Source organism: Littorina saxatilis, linkage group LG14, assembly GCF_037325665.1.
Source record: "Littorina saxatilis isolate snail1 linkage group LG14, US_GU_Lsax_2.0, whole genome shotgun sequence".
NCBI classification, from domain to species: Eukaryota; Metazoa; Mollusca; class Gastropoda; order Littorinimorpha; family Littorinidae; genus Littorina; species Littorina saxatilis.
The window spans coordinates 34,402,844-34,419,928 of NC_090258.1; the positions used below are offsets into that span (position 1 = coordinate 34,402,844).

The following is a 17,085-nucleotide window of genomic DNA, read 5'->3' on the forward strand; positions in this document are numbered from 1 at the left end:
TGAGACTCACGTGCTCTTTTCCGTGTCCTGGTTTAGGTGTGAGCGCTGCAAAACTGCGTCGTAACCTTTAGAATACGTGTGACTCACGTGTTGTTAATGTCAGCTAGTTCCTTGTTCTTCTTTTTGTATAATAGACCGTTCCAAGTTGTAAGCATGCACGAAGTGCGTGATCAGTAGTGATTGGTTGTAAATAGTAGTCTCACCCAACCCTGTTTTAGGAATGTTGTTGGTTGGTCAGTATGGTGACCTTTTTACCTTTAAAATGAACTATTCCATGTTAGGTTTTTGTTTTCTATAAATATTACTGTTTGACTTCCTCTCTTCAGTCGATCTGAGGGTTTTTATGGAAGAGTTTGGATGTTTTATGTAACGTATCAAAGTTAGCAAGTGAGCTGATGGAGTTCTTCTTGTAATGTCTTAAAGTCAACGTGAACAGTTTGGATATTGTCAACGTGAACGTGTTTTGGATACAGTTTTATTGAAAGTTGTGAATTGTTTTGTGCCCTTCGTTGAGAGGCTACAGTTTTGGTACTCTGGTCAACCCACACAGCGCATAAGGTAATTTTGTTGTTACTTGTTTGTGTTGTATTTTGGTCGCCATTTTGTAATGACTTTGTGAGTTGTTTATGTATAACGTGAGTTGGAAGTCTGACTTGTTGTAGTGTTTCTTTATTGTGTGTTGAACTATTCTAGTTTTGTGAAACGTACAGCAATGATTTGTAGACGCTAGAAAGTCGCTAATTGTTATAATGATAACTTGTGTTTTCTGTGGTTAACTAAGTTCGAAGTGAAACGTTTTCTCTGACTTATCCTAGCCTTACGTTAAAGGAATTTAGGTAAAAGAGCTTGCGGTCTGTGGTGATCGTTTGTAAACGAGCTTATTTCTAATAACGCTATTGGGGAAAATTGGATGAGGAAATATCTTGTTTGTGACTTTGATTAACGCAGGAACGTTGTCGTTTAGAGATTTTTTTAGTATGACAGTTTGCTATTGTATTCCTGGCCTGATGGATTCTAGGACACTTTCCCCCTGGATTTTTTCCCCCCTGACTTTATCCCCCCGAATTCTTCCACCCAGATTTTTTCCCCCCGTGACATTTTCCCCCTGAGACTTTTTCCCCCCGTGACTTTTCCCCCCTGGGGCACTTTCCCCCGTTACTCTTTCCCCCCTTGACTCTTTCCGTTATTTTATTATTTCTATTTTAATTTTTTTGTTAATGCTTATAATGCTTAATTTTTTGATAAAATGAATAAATAAAATGTGTATTCTTACACATGTGTGGTTCCTACTTTTAATTCAGCAGCTTTGGTTTAAAACACGTACATTCACAAACATACACATCTAAAAGAGTCTAAAATAGTCTAAAAGAAAACACTGTATGCCGCGAAATGCGCTGGTTAGAGTCTTGGTATTTCCTTCTTGTGTGTGGCGGAGGATGACGAGCGACGTGTTGAGCAATCTCTGCTACGTTCACATCTAGAAACGTCTAAAAGAAAACATTGTGTGCAATTCCAAGTAGGTATGTGTCAAGGTTTCTGTTGTCATATGACCGAACGAGCCGCAAAACGCGCTCGTTAGAGTCTTTGTATTTCCTTCTTTTGGGTGGTGGAGGATGACCAACGATGTGTTGAGCAATCTCTGCTCGGCCAGCTGCTTCCTCTCTTCTGAGAACTTCCAGGAACTTCCAGAAGTTGGGGTGATGCGCTCCAACGTTTAACTGGAATCCTGTGACAAGCCAGACTGCCCCCTGTGACAAGCCAGACAATGCCGTTGAAAGAAGTCTTTGAGGCGGTTCCTCCGTTTCTTCAGCTCGGCGCCTCAGTGAACTCCTCACTGCCATAATTTCTTCTGTGTGACTCAGGAAGATGGTTGTGTTCATTGACTTCCTTCTGCACCATTGTCTCAAACAAATGGATCTTGGCCTTGCAACCGCCCATCTTTCTTCTCTCACACTCCCAGCTTTGCTTTCCACCTGCCAAATCCTTCTGTTTTAAATATATGTATTTCTTGTCAACAACGCATCTTGCTCCTCTCTCTGTTGTTTTGAAATCGGCCTCTCTTTGTTGATCCATTTTGCAGAATAGTGGCAATCAAGTTGACAGTCACGGATACTGATATCGCAGATTTATCATTCACGCATTCACAGATTTCATTTACAGTGGCTAACAACACTGCTCACTTCTCACGTGAAAATACAAGTGTACGAATAATTTGTAAAGGGGTGGAAATGTTTGTGTCTAACACTGCTCACTTCTCACGTGATAATACAAACGTGCGACCAATTTGTAAAGGGGTGGAAATGTTTGTGTCTTCTCACGTGATCATCAATTGATATAAAAAACATTGCTAAAAATTCACAAGGGGGAAAGAGTCACGGGGGAAATAGTCCGAGGGGGAAAAGTCACGGGTGGAAAGAGTCCCAGGGGGAAAAGGTCACGGGGGGAAATAATCCGGGTGGAAGAATTCGGGGGGATAAAGTCAGGGGGGAAAAATCCAGGGGGAAAGTGCCCTGATAGGGGCCTGATGAGTCAATGTTTTGTATTTTCCTTAAAGTAGCCATTTTGGATTTAAACGTATTTATGCGAAGTTTCTCGAGTATTCTTAGTGTTTATTGTATTGTTTAACGTAAGGAACGTATGGGAGACCGGGGCTAGTCCGCCTACTTTTATGCTTTTGGTAGCATAACTGGCGAGTTTGATGAACTAGAAGACTGATTTTTTTATTTTACATCAAGACAAATGTGTAGCTGATATCAATGTGCAGACAGTTTTTATGTGCGCATGAACATTTGTTGTACATACTGCTTTAAGTAGACCTACCCTAACGAAGGCGAACTTGCCCCAAGTCGGGGTAAGTCCGCCTACAGGGTGGGGCAAGTCCGCCGCTTTCATTCCATAGTAGGTACAAGACTAGTAGTGGGCAAGCTTTAGTGGGAAAGCTTTTTTAAATCCCTTCAATATTTAGGTTCAAAAATGCCAATGACAAAATACGAAAGAATGTAACACAAAATTACGTTAGGGGAGACCGGGGCTAGTCCGCCTACGTTTATGCTACTTTTATGTTTTTGGTAGCATAACTGGCGAGTTTGATGAACTAGAAGACTGATTTTTTATTTTATTTTACATCAAGACAAATGTGTAGCTGATATCAATGTGCAGACAGTTTTTATGTGCGCATGAACATTTGTTGTACATACTGCTTACGGCGAACATGCTCCATGACAAATAGGCGGACTTGCCCCTGCAAGGGCAGGCAACTCTAGTGCCAGATAACGAGCACAACATGGGAAGGAAGAAGCAAAACTTTCGTCAGAACTCGACCTTAATTAACGCACTTTCACTCGGCACCAAGACTAAGTATTTGTTCTCAGAGGTAATGCATCAAAACCTAAGTCACCTCCTGTGCATTCATGTTACAAAAATGAAGAAAAACACTTTTTGTGATCTGTACTCACGATATATGGGCGCGCAACCTCTGAACTTCTGCAGGATATGGCGGGACGAAGGGACACGACTCCCACATGGTGTGAATGACTAAAAGGTGGCAAACGTAAGAATAAACAGACAAAGACGGATGTGCCCCGGGCGCGGACTAGCCCCGGTCTCCCCTAATCCTTTCTTACTGTTAAAGGATTAACCAACGAGTGTTTGTTATTGTAACTTTCTTGTCTGTTTGTCTTCGCCTGTTGTGTGATTGTTTATTTTTCCCGTTTTTGTTTCTCGTGTCTTGTTTATGCATTTTTGAGTCACTTGAGAAAAAGTGACTCTATGTAATCGGTCAGTGTTAGTCTGTCCGGCCGGCCGGCCGGCCGGCCGGCCGGCCGGCCGTCCGTAGACACCACCTTAACGTTGGACTTTTCTCGGAAACTATCAAAGCGATCGGGCTCATATTTTGTTTAGTCGTGACCTCCAATGACCTCTACACTTTAACGATGGTTTCGTTGACCTTTGACCTTTTTCAAGGTCACAGGTCAGCGTCAAAGGAAAAATTAGACATTTTATATCTTTGACAAAGTTCATCGGATGTGATTGAAACTTTGTAGGATTATTCTTTACATCAAAGTATTTACATCTGTAGCCTTTTACGAACGTTATCAGAAAAACAAGGGAGATAACTAGCCTTTTCTGTTCGGCAACACACAACTTAACGTTGGGCTTTTCTCGGAAACTATAAAAGTGACCGGGCTCAAATTTTATGTGAACGTGACTCATTGTGTTGTGAATAGCAATTTCTTCCTGTCCATCTGATGCCTCATATAATATTCAGAACTGCGAAAGTGACTCGATCGAGCGTTTGCTCTTCTTGTTGATACCTTTCCCATGTCTAATAATTTGTTTTCTTTTCTCTTTTTCTTTCTGTTTAGTTTTTTTTACCGCAATACATATTACTGAATATCTCAATCTACAATACTATATCATAATATGCATTACTGATATCTAGTAATCAGATGTAGAGTAATAAACCAGTATTTTTGCGCGTTATCGCTTGTAACCTGTGTTTGTCATTTCGTATGAACAATTTGTAGTACCAGCCTCGCACACGAAGGCAAGCACAGGGGGTTTGCTGTGTGGTGTGAAATAAAACTTGTTGCGGGTTTGCTGTGTGATGGTGGGAAATAAAACTTGTTGGGGGTTTGCTGTGTGATGATGTGAAATAAAACTTGTTGGGGGTTTGCTGTGTGATGGTGGGAAATAAAACTTGTTGGGGGTTTGCTGTGTGATGGTGGGAAATAAAACTTGTTGGGGGTTTGCTGTGTGATGGTGGGAAATAAAACTTGTTGGGGGTTTGCTGTGTGATGGTGGGAAATAAAACTTGTTGGGGGTTTGCTGTGTGATGGTGTAAAATGAAACTTGTTGGGGGTTTGCTGTGTGATGGTGGGAAATAAAACTTGTTGGGGGTTTGCTGTGTGATGGTGGGAAATAAAACTTGTTGGGGGTTTGCTGTGTGATGGTGGGAAATAAAACTTGTTGGGGGTTTGCTGTGTGATGGTGTAAAATGAAACTTGTTGGGGGTTTGCTGTGTGATGGTGGGAAATAAAACTTGTTGGGGGTTTGCTGTGTGATGGTGGGAAATAAAACTTGTTGGGGGTTTGCTGTGTGATGGTGGGAAATAAAACTTGTTGGGGGTTTGCTGTGTGATGGTGTAAAATGAAACTTGTTGGGGGTTTGCTGTGTGATGGTGGGAAATAAAACTTGTTGGGGGTTTGCTGTGTGATGGTGGGAAATAAAACTTGTTGGGGGTTTGCTGTGTGATGGTGGGAAATAAAACTTGTTGGGGGTTTGCTGTGTGATGGTGTAAAATGAAACTTGTTGGGGGTTTGCTGTGTGATGGTGGGAAATAAAACTTGTTGGGGGTTTGCTGTGTGATGGTGGGAAATAAAACTTGTTGGGGGTTTGCTGTGTGATGGTGGGAAATAAAACTTGTTGGGGGTTTGCTGTGTGATGGTGGGAAATAAAACTTGTTGGGGGTTTGCTGTGTGATGGTGGGAAATAAAACTTGTTGGGGGTTTGCTGTGTGATGGTGTAAAATGAAACTTGTTGGGGGTTTGCTGTGTGATGGTGGGAAATAAAACTTGTTGGGGGTTTGCTGTGTGATGATGTGAAATGAAACTTGTTGGGGGTTTGCTGTGTGATGGTGGGAAATAAAACTTGTTGGGGGTTTGCTGTGTGATGATGTGAAATAAAACTTGTTGGGGGTTTGCTGTGTGATGATGTAAAATAAAACTTGTTGGGGGTTTGCTGTGTGATGGTGTAAAATAAAACTTGTTGGGGGTTTGCTGTGTGATGGTGTAAAATAAAACTTGTTGGGGGTTTGCTGTGTGATGGTGTAAAATGAAACTTGTTGGGGGTTTGCTGTGTGATGGTGTAAAATAAAACTTGTTGGGGGTTCGCTGTGTGATGGTGTGAAATAAACGTTCGTTTCGTTGCCGTTCATCCGTCCGTGGACAACAAACTTAACGTTGAGGTCAATTCGGAAGTTTTTAAAGCTAGGCCCCTGAAACTGTGCACACTTTTAGGGTTTGATGATCTCATATAGTAATCCCAGTTTGGTTGACCCTCGTCACATTTTGGGGTCACAGCGGGGTCATGTTCGTTTCATAAAAACTTAACGTTGAGGTAATCTCGGATGTTTTTGAAGCTAGAGCTTTGATACTATGCACACTTCTAGGGTTGGATAATCTCTCGACTTGACCTAAGTTTGATTGACCCTCATCAAGTTTTGGGGTCACATGGGGTTATGTTCGATTCATAATAACTTAACATTGACGTTATCTCAGGAGTTTTTGAAGCTAGAGCTTTGAAACTTTGATCCCTTCAAGGATTTTATAATCTACCGACGTGACCCTAGTTTGGTGGACCCCCGTCACATTGTGGGGTCACAGGGGGTCATGTTCGTAAAAGCTTTACATTGAGGTTTTCTCAGTTATTTTGGGAGCAAAATCCTCCAAATGTCACAGCATGAAAATGTTTGCTGCTCCCATGGGGTCGCCTTCACGCGGCGGGAGTGTTTCCACAGAGCTACCCCACCCCTTTACTTCTCTTCTTTTGTCTTATTTCTGCCTTACCAGTCCTTTCACCTATATTTCCTTCCAAGAAAACTCTCCCTACTATTCCCTGCAGTTTTCCAATTCTTTTCTTGTTGTCTTATTTCTACCTGACTGGATCCATCACCTTTATTTCACTTACCAAAAGTCTTCTTTTCCACATCCTTATTTCTCTGCCCCCCGCATGTCGTAAGAGGCGACTAACGGATTCTGTTTCTCCTTTTACCCTTGTTGAGTGGTTCTTGTATAGAATATAGTCAATGTTTGTAAAGATTTTAGTCAAGCAGTATGTAAGAAATGTTTAGTCCTTTGTACTGGAAACTTGCATTCTCCCAGCAAGCCCCTGGAGCAATTTTTTTATTAGTGCTTTTGTGAACAAGAAACACTTAACAAGTGGCTCTATCCCATCTCCCCCCTTTCCCCTATCCCATCTCCCCCCTTTCCCTCGTCGCGATATAACCTTCGTGGTTGAAAACGACGTTAAACACCAAATAAATAAATAAATTAAGTAGATGTGCAACGCCAAGGCACTGCATACCCCAGCGAAAGACAAACCTCTCTCTCTCTCTCTCTCTCTCTCTCTCTCTCTCTCTCTCTCTCTCTCTCTCTCTCTCTCTCTCTCTCTCTCTCTCTCAAACACACACACACACACACTCACACACACACACACAAATACACACACACACACACACACACACACACACACACCCCAAGTCACACACGCACACATACACACACTCACTCACACGCACTCACTCAGTCTCTCACAAAAACTTCATACACACAAAACACACACCCATACGCACATATGGACAGATAGACATACACACCTTTACAAACAAACACACATACACGCACACACATACACGTATGCACACACACACACCACACACACACTCACACACACACACGAGTACAGACTCATGCACGCGTGCGCGCACATACACACACACAAATACACACACACACACCCCACACACACTCACACACACACGAGTACAGACTCATGCACGCGTGCACACACACACAAATACACACACACACACACACACACTCACACGAGTACAGACTCATGCACGCGTGCGCACACACACACACAAATACACACACACACACAAACACACCACACACACACGAGTACAGACTCATGCACGCGTGCGCACACACAAATACACACACACACACACACCACACACACACTCACACACACACACACACAAATACACACACACACATACACCACACACACACTCACACACACACGAGTACAGACTCATGCACGCGTGCGCACACACAAATACACACAAACACACACACACACAGTGACACACACACACACACACACACACGAGTACAGACTCATGCACGCGTGCGCACACACACACAAATACACACACACACACACACACAAATACACACACACACACACACACACCACACACACACTCACACACACACGAGTACAGACTCATGCACGCGTGCGCACACACAAATACACACACACACACACCACACACACACTCACACACACACACACACACAAATACACACACACACATACACCACACACACACTCACACACACACGAGTACAGACTCATGCACGCGTGCGCACACACAAATACACACACACACCACACACACACTCACACACACACACGAGTACAGACTCATGCACGCGTGCGCACACACACACAAATACACACACACACACACACACACACACACACACACACAAACAGTAACACTAACACATGTGCACAAAATGAACACAAACACACACACCGCGCGAGAGAGAAAGACTACAGGGAGGCATGACGTCACGATGCATTAATTGACGTCAAAGACTTTCGACCGTGACGTATTCTTCTTATGCGAGCTTTATCCATAGACTTGGAAACTACGGAATTTCTACCCGTCCAAAGCGGCCTTGGGTGGCGTTTGCTCAAAAAATGGGGGCGCCAATTTTACCCACCGTATTTTTGTTAGTATGGTCCCAATTTTTGGTGAACTTCCATCTCCAACTGTGGCCCATTTTCGGGCACAAAGAATCCTTCTTTATCATGTATTATTCGGTATGCACATTTCTCAAATCGATTACAGTATAGCGTTCACGGGATACCTCCAGCTTCGCTGGGATAAATTTATCCTACATACGTGAGAGAGACACCCGTGAGATAATAATCGTTCAAATCACACGTGTGTATATCATGTAAATGAGGTCATGTCAAGCAAGTCTGGCAGGGACCTGTTTTTCCACTGCTTATGATGCCAAAGTCACCGAGACAAACGTCATTATAGAAACAAAAATTGCACTCGCTAATTACCCTCGATGAATCTTTAGAACTAACACGTCACGCCACACTTTCAGAGTGACGTTTCTTTGCTTTGACGTAATAGATTGCACGAGGCTTTAGAAGAGATCGAGGTTCCAAAACAAGCGTCTTCAATTTAGCTGCCTCGTCTGCAAGACATTTTCAGTAAAATACAGGTAAGTACAGTATGTAGGATAAACAGAATACTACATGGCTTGCTGTGTCGTACCAGATTTACACTCGTTGCTTTTTCAAATAGTGAACAGCTCGCTTTCGCTCGCAGTTCAATATTTTAAAAAACAACTCGTGTAAATCTGGTACGACACAGCAAGCCATGTAGTATTCTCTATGTTTGCTGGAAAAGATGTTCACCACTGAAAATGTCCACTGAGCTATCAAGCTATGTCATTGTTTGAATTGGTAACAGTCTTGGTTAAACTATTGGTGATGACATCATGTTAATGTCATAGTGTCAGAAATTAGGTCACTCAAGTGTCTGAATACACATATGATGTATGTCTTGTCTTTGCCAGCAAAAATTAATTTGGTCAAGAAAATTATGGTTCTTATAAAAATCACCTTTTTTCAAAATGTAGAGGGTGTTGAGAATGAGGCTAGTGATGGTGGTTTTGGAAGGGGGTCGGGGTGCTGCAAGTTTGTATAGGTGGGGTATTCTCAGGGTTCTATTACTGAATGGATTGATACAGGTGATATTGGGATCCATTTTGTGTCAATAAGTCAGATGTGAATGTTCTCTTGAACATTATTTTTTTTAAGCTGTTACAGCATTTTTGACCCACATGCGAAGCAAAAGTGAGTCTATGTACTCACCCGAGTCGTCCGTCCGTCCGTCCGTCCGTCCGTCCATGACGTCCGGCCGTCCGGAAAACTTTAACGTTGGATATTTCTTGGACACTATTCAGTCTATCAGTACCAAATTTGGCTAGATGGTGTATGATGACAAGGCCCCAAAAAACATACATAGCATCTTGACCTTGCTTCAAGGTCAAGGTCGCAGGGGCCATAAATGTTGTCTAAAAAACAGCTATTTTTCACATTTTTCCCATTTTCTCTGAAATTTTTTTAGATTCAATACCTCACCTATATATGATATATAGGGCAAAGTAAGCCCCATCTTTTGATACCAGTTTGGTTTACCTTGCTTCAAGGTCAAGGTCACAGGAGCTCTTCAAAGTTGGATTGTATACATATTTTGAAGTGACCTTGACCCTGAACTATGGAAGATAACTGTTTCAAACTTAAAAATTATGTGGGGCACATGTTATGCTTTCATCATGAGACACATTTGGTCACATATGATCAAGGTCAAGGTCACTTTGACCCTTATGAAATGTGACCAAAATAAGGTAGTGAACCACTAAAAGTGACCATATCTCATGGTAGAAAGAGCCAATAAGCACCATTGTACTTCCTATGTCTTGAATTAACAGCTTTGTGTTGCATGACCTTGGATGACCTTGGGTCAAGGTCACATGTATTTTGGTAGGAAAAATGTGTAAAGCAGTTCTTAGTGTATGATGTCATTGCTAGGTTTAGCTGAAGGTCAAGGTCATGTAAAGGTCAAGGTCAAGCATGTGAGTCGTATGGGCTTTGCCCTTCTTGTTGTATTTTTAATTGAGGAGGGGGGGGGGTTACTACACAGTGGAATCCTCCTTTTAAGACCTACAAAAAAAGAGGAAATCATGTCTTTAAAAACAAGTTTTCTGAGTTTATGAATTGGGAATCTGAAAAAAATGGCTCTTGAATGGGCTTATCAGGGGGTGGCGGTTTTAAAAGGGAGGGAGTCTTCTATTGGGTAGGATAGTCGGGGGAGGGGTAAGAAGGGAGGGAGTCTTTTATAGGATGTGGAGGGGGGTCTTAAAGGGGAGGTAGTACGTCTTATTTTGGGGGAGAGGGGTAGGGGTCTAAAAAAGTGGGGGTTCCACTGTAATGGGGAATGACGAAGGAGAGTCGTGTAAGCATTTGCTTTTCTTGTTTGGTAGTTGCTAGGTGCTGGTGGGAGGTCAACATTTGTTATTTGTGTTTAAGAAATATGTTATTCAAAGACATGTTTACAAAGCCATGGAATTTATGATGAGATAAAGGAGCACAGCAAGTCACAACTTATAAATGTTCTCTCATCTACAAAGAATAATGTGGTGGACGATATTGTACATTCATTATATTCAAACCAATCCAAACAAAGACAATACCAAATACGAGAACAAAAACAACAACAACGATATTAACACTTTCTACCACACCTATGTTGACCAAGGTTTTTTATAGCCGAGACCAGTTGTGATGTAGCAAGTCACTCAGAATTGTAGTAACTGTGTATCAACACGCTGGAATGCAGGCGTTAGATGGACGTTACAGGAAGCGACTGAAGCTAACAGTCTGAGCGGATATATCCGTACCTAGTCAGATAGAGCCATAATAGTGGGTACGGATATATCCGTATCTGGGAGACAATGAGTTAAATTAAATCACATTTGTTATTTGTGTTGCCAGGTAACCGTGCTGGACCAACAAGTGGTGGCGGTGAAACCCGTGCAGAAGGACGCCCTTGAGCTGACCGAGTCTCTCATCGATGAAATGAAACAGGTGGGTCGGGTCAAGGTCATCTGAGCCCTAAATCATAACAAATTAGGTCGAGGTCATTTGTATGGAAAGGTCATTCGCGACCTAACGTACGTGTCTGAGGTGAACAACAAAAGGTCGTCCCAGGCCTAAAAGAATGAGAAAGGTAATCGTTGGCTGGAGGGCAAGGTCACCCATGGCATAGGAGTGTATGAGAAATGTCAAGGTCAGTGCCCGTACTTGGCGCAAGGTCAGTCGATCTCTTGGAATTTCCAATGGCAACAACAAAAGAACATAGTATCATTTATTAAAAATACTCGACATCACACGGCTAAGAATATTTCAGCAAGCAAACCGGAGAATGATACAACAAAATATTAAATTAATTTCAATACAAATTGAACAAAATGTTTTGATTCCTGTCATCTTAGGAAAAGCAACATTCAGAGATACGTGATCATCCGTCTTTATTATTAAGCTCTTGTGTCCGTCCATTTTCAAAGACCGGTAGGTCCAAGTTCTGGCGAATGTTTTGTTTTGTCTATAATCAACCGTTCCGTAGACTTACCTCAGTTGCATAGTTGCACAATTTTTACCTTGCTTCACCATGACTGTAAAGACAGATGCGACGACTGATGCTCACGAACGTTAGGGGTCTTCTTGTGAATGTTTCCTTGAACCGTGAATTTCTAGTAGTGTTTTGCTTTATTTTTGATTAAATGTTCAGTATATTGATCGTTCTTATTTTTCGATGGAAGAAGGATAGTTGCAAAATCTTTACCTTGCTTTCACCACGACTGTAAACATAGATGCGACGACTGAAGCACATGCACCATTTGACATTCTGGTGAAACTTTATTGTGCTCCGCCATGACTGTTAACGCAGACACGACGTCTGACGCTCTTGAAAGTGAACCAGGGAAGTTTTAGTGAATGTTTCTTGAACCGGAAAGTTGCAGTTATGTTTCCTTTTGTCTACAATCAAGCATTCCATAAATGTTCTTGCTTATTTTTACATTTATTAAAGATTAATAGTTACAAAATCGTTAATGTACTCCACCATAATGAAACGGTCCATAAACTAACTTGTTTGTTTTCTTGATAGTAAAACACAACTTACACTATCTTTATTGTACTCCGCCATGACTGTTAACGCAGATGCGACATCTGAAGCACACGAACGTAAACCAGCTGATCGGAGCGTGTGTGGAGCCTGGCAACATCTGCCTGGTGTGGGGCTACTGCTCCAAGGGCTCGCTGCGAGACGTGCTGGAGAACAACAACATCAAGCTCGACTGGATGTTCAAGATGTCCTTCACGTCTGACATCGCCAAGGTCAGTGCCTGACAAATCTTGATATTTAGCGTTGTGCATTCAAGGACGTTCTTCTGGTGCAATCTAAGCCTCTCAGTTTGCCTAACTTTGTCTTGTGACTACTGGGAAGTTCTTCTTGTGCAATCTAAGCCTCTCAGTTTGCCGAACTTTGTCTTGTGACTACTGGGAAGTTCTTCTTGTGCAATCTAAGCCTCTCAGTTTGCCGAACTTTGTCTTGTGACTACTGGGAAGTTCTTCTTGTGCAATCTAAGCCTCTCAGTTTGCCGAACTTTGTCTTGTGACTATTGGGAAGTTCTTCTTGTGCAATCTAAGCCTCTCAGTTTGCCTAACTTTGTCTTGTGACTTCTGGGAAGTTCTTCTTGTGCAATCTAAGCCTCTCAGTTTGCCGAACTTTGTCTTGTGACTTCTGGGAAGTTCTTCTTGTGCAATCTAAGCCTCTCAGTTTGCCGAACTTTGTCTTGTGACTACTGGGAAGTTCTTCTTGTGCAATCTAAGCCTCTCAGTTTGCCGAACTTTGTCTTGTGACTACTGGGAAGTTCTTCTTGTGCAATCTAAGCCTCTCAGTTTGCCGAACTTTGTCTTGTGACTATTGGGAAGTTCTTCTTGTGCAATCTAAGCCTCTCAGTTTGCCTAACTTTGTCTTGTGACTTCTGGGAAGTTCTTCTTGTGCAATCTAAGCCTCTCAGTTTGCTGAACTTTGTCTTGTGACTACTGGGAAGTTCTTCTTGTGCAATCTAAGCCTCTCAGTTTGCCGAACTTTGTCTTGTGACTTCTGGGAAGTTCTTCTTGTGCAATCTAAGCCTCTCAGTTTGCCGAACTTTGTCTTGTGACTACTGGGAAGTTCTTCTTGTGCAATCTAAGCCTCTCAGTTTGCCTAACTTTGTCTTGTGACTACTGGGAAGTTCTTCTTGTGCAATCTAAGCCTCTCAGTTTGCCGAACTTTGTCTTGTGACTTCTGGGAAGTTCTTCTTGTGCAATCTAAGCCTCTCAGTTTGCCGAACTTTGTCTTGTGACTACTGGGACGTTCTTCTTGTGCAATCTAAGCCTCTCAGTTTGCCGAACTTTGTCTTGTGACTTCTGGGAAGTTCTTCTTGTGCAATCTACGCTTATAGACCATATCTGTGTGTCAACCCAAGCTAACATTATTGAAACCTCAGTTCCAAGTATTGGTTGTAGTGATCACTTTCCAGTATGCCTCACATGGTCGAAAAAAGGGGTTAGAATCCCCAAACGAAAGCATAAATTCATAACATATAGGTTATTTTCAAAACTTGATAAAGAATCATTCCTTTCTGATTTAAGTTGTATAGATTTTTCAATAATTTATAATCATACTGACCCCGATGAAGCATTTGAATTATGGTACAACTTGTTTATAAAAGTATATGATAAACATGCACCATTCAGAACTTCTCGTGTGCAGCAACACCCAAAACCAAAATGGCTTACAGACGACATTCAATGTGCGATTAATCACCGCGATTTTCTTAAACGTAATGGCAGAGAAGAAGAGTACAGAAAGCAGAGAAACGAAGTAACGTCCATGAAACGTGCTGCTCGCAGAAAATATTACCGTGAGCTCGCTGCATCAAATACGAAACAAAACTCAAAAGCCATCTGTTGAACAGAATAAAACACTTTCTTGACCCACACTCAAGGTTATTGTTTTTTAATGCATACATACAAACCATCACGGATCATTGTTCGACCATCTGGGACTCAGCCAGTGCACATATTTTAAAACCACTGTATAGTCTACACAGACGAGCACTGAAATCAATTCTATTAAAACAATCCAGTCTCGTTTTCGACGATTATAAAAAACTTAAGATGTTGCCCTTAAAAGAAAGATTTAAATCAAATAAAGGCGTGCTCCTTCACAAAATCCTTTCCGGTCATGCACCACGTGCTTTCATTACAAAATTTAAAGCCAAACCAAACCGAAAATTCAATGTCCCCATTCCGCGGATAGATCTCTTCAAATCAAGTTTAGCTTATTCTGGCAGCGTTTTGTGGAAATCTCTCCCAGAATCAGTTCGAGTCCCAACGAGTCTCAATTCTTTCAAAAAACACCTCTCATTACATTTAATGTCAAATTACGAAAAGTCACAGTGATGGAAGACTTCGTTCTGATTATTTTCATATGCTTCCATAAGCGAAAATTCGTACCGTCTTGTCTCGTTCTTGTATTGGTGAGTACAATATTCCTTTGTTTTTGAGTCACTTGAGAAAAAGTGACTCTATGTAATCGGTCAGTGTTAGTCTGTCCGGCCGGCCGTCCGGCCGGCCGTCCGTAGACACCACCTTAACGTTGGACTTTTCTCGGAAACTATCAAAGCGATCGGGCTCATATTTTGTTTAGTCGTGACCTCCAATGACCTCTACACTTTAACGATGGTTTCGTTGACCTTTGACCTTTTTCAAGGTCACAGGTCAGCGTCAAAGGAAAAATTAGACATTTGACAAAGTTCATCGGATGTGATTGAAACTTTGTAGGATTATTCTTTACATCAAAGTATTTACATCTGTAGCCTTTTACGAACGTTATCAGAAAAACAAGGGAGATAACTAGCCTTTTCTGTTCGGCAACACACAACTTAACGTTGGGCTTTTCTCGGAAACTATAAAAGTGACCGGGCTCAAATTTTATGTGAACGTGACTCATTGTGTTGTGAATAGCAATTTCTTCCTGTCCATCTGATGCCTCATATAATATTCAGAACTGCGAAAGTGACTCGATCGAGCGTTTGCTCTTCTTGTTTAACTTTATTTTCATATTGATCATATCTGTCCATATAGCATCAGTGTTTCATTAAACATGTTCTGGTAATTCCCAATTTTGATCATAACGTAAGAATTTGTGTATAGCCTGCAACGTGTATATAGTCCTGTGAATAGTTTTTCTGCCTTTTTTGACTCACATGCGAAGCAAAAGTGAGTCTATGTACTCACCCGAGTCGTCCGTCCGTCCGTCCCCCCCACAGAGATATAGAATAGAGCCACCAAGCGCCGCAAATCGTGCAGTAACCGAGACCCGCGCGCCGGCCATCGCGGTGTGCCCATTCTTTCGCTGGCACACCCTGTTTCGCTCTGTCCGGTCTTTGTTTTTTGAGAGCTACAATCTCAATACCACCTTGTTTAAACCTTATAATCATGTTAATAAAAAAAGCAAAGTTGTAGAATAATGATGCGTGTGTCTGTATGCTGCTTAATTTTGCTTTTTTAAATTTTATTATTATTGAAAATACTAACCTGTTGATTTTGTAGTAAGACATCTCTCTCTCTCTCTCTCTCTCTCTCTCTCTCTCTCTCTCTCTCTCTCTCTCTCTCTCTCTCTCTCTCTCTCTCTCTCTCTCTCTCTCTCTCTCTCTCTCTGGCTCTCTCTCTCTCTCTCTCTTATTCTCTCTTTTTCTCTTCCCCTCTCTCTCCCTCACCCTCTCTTTCTCTCTCTCCCTCTCTCTTTCTCTCCCTCTCTCTCTCCTCTTTCTCTCCCTCTCTCTCTCCTCTCTCTCTCTCTCTTTCACCCTCTCTCTCTACCCCTCTCTCTCTCCCCCCCCTCTCTCTCTCTCTCTCTCTCTCAGTCGGTTTTCAGTGGGACCATTTTGCCTGCACTGCTTTTTCTTTAGTTTTACTTTCAATTATATTGTATATTTATTGTATGGAGGACAATCGACTTCAACAGTTCAGATTCGTTTGAAATACTCATGTTTTAATGATGAGATTGATGGATCGTTCATAAATAAGTTCACTCATGTGTTTGTACTTAATCATGTATTAAAGATTTGGGCTGAAAGATGTCAGGTTTGTTTGACTGATACAGACACTGACATGTTTCACTGATTTTAATAAGCTTGCTGTACATTCTTCTTTTGAGTACTCTTCTGTGTATAATGCTCGGATTTAAAGAATTTAGCTTTGACATGATTTCAGCCTACTTGTTTGGTTCGAAAACAAATGTATCATTTATCAAATTGCTGTTTCTTTTACAATGGAAACCCCCTTTTAAAGACACCCCCACCCTCAAATGGCTGTATCGTTTTTGTGTCACTCGTGTATACTGACTTGAATTGACAAATTTAGCTTTGATGTCACTATTGCATTTCTTATTACGGCAAAGATTTGTTTCATTTACACAGAGAGAGAGAGAGAGAGAGAGAGAGAGAGAGAGAGAGAGAGAGAGAGAGAGAGAGAGAGAGAGAGAGAGAGAGAGAGAGAGAGAGAGAGGGAGGGAGGGAGGGACGGAGGGAGGGAGGGACGGACGGACGGACGGACGGACGGACAATGACAATTCTTTATTTAACGAGGGTA

At 41.9% G+C, this 17,085-nt stretch overlaps 1 protein-coding gene across 1 annotated transcript in view; it reads left to right on the forward strand.

Moving 5' to 3' along the window:
- The window catches only part of LOC138946588 (atrial natriuretic peptide receptor 1-like), a 157,132-nt gene that overhangs the window by 125,908 nt on the left and 14,139 nt on the right, over positions 1-17,085 (forward strand). The window contains exons 13-14 of the mRNA XM_070318034.1: positions 11,374-11,466; positions 12,601-12,777. Of these exons, the coding sequence (XP_070174135.1) occupies positions 11,374-11,466; positions 12,601-12,777 (270 nt within the window). The remainder of the gene's footprint in view (positions 1-11,373; positions 11,467-12,600; positions 12,778-17,085) is intronic.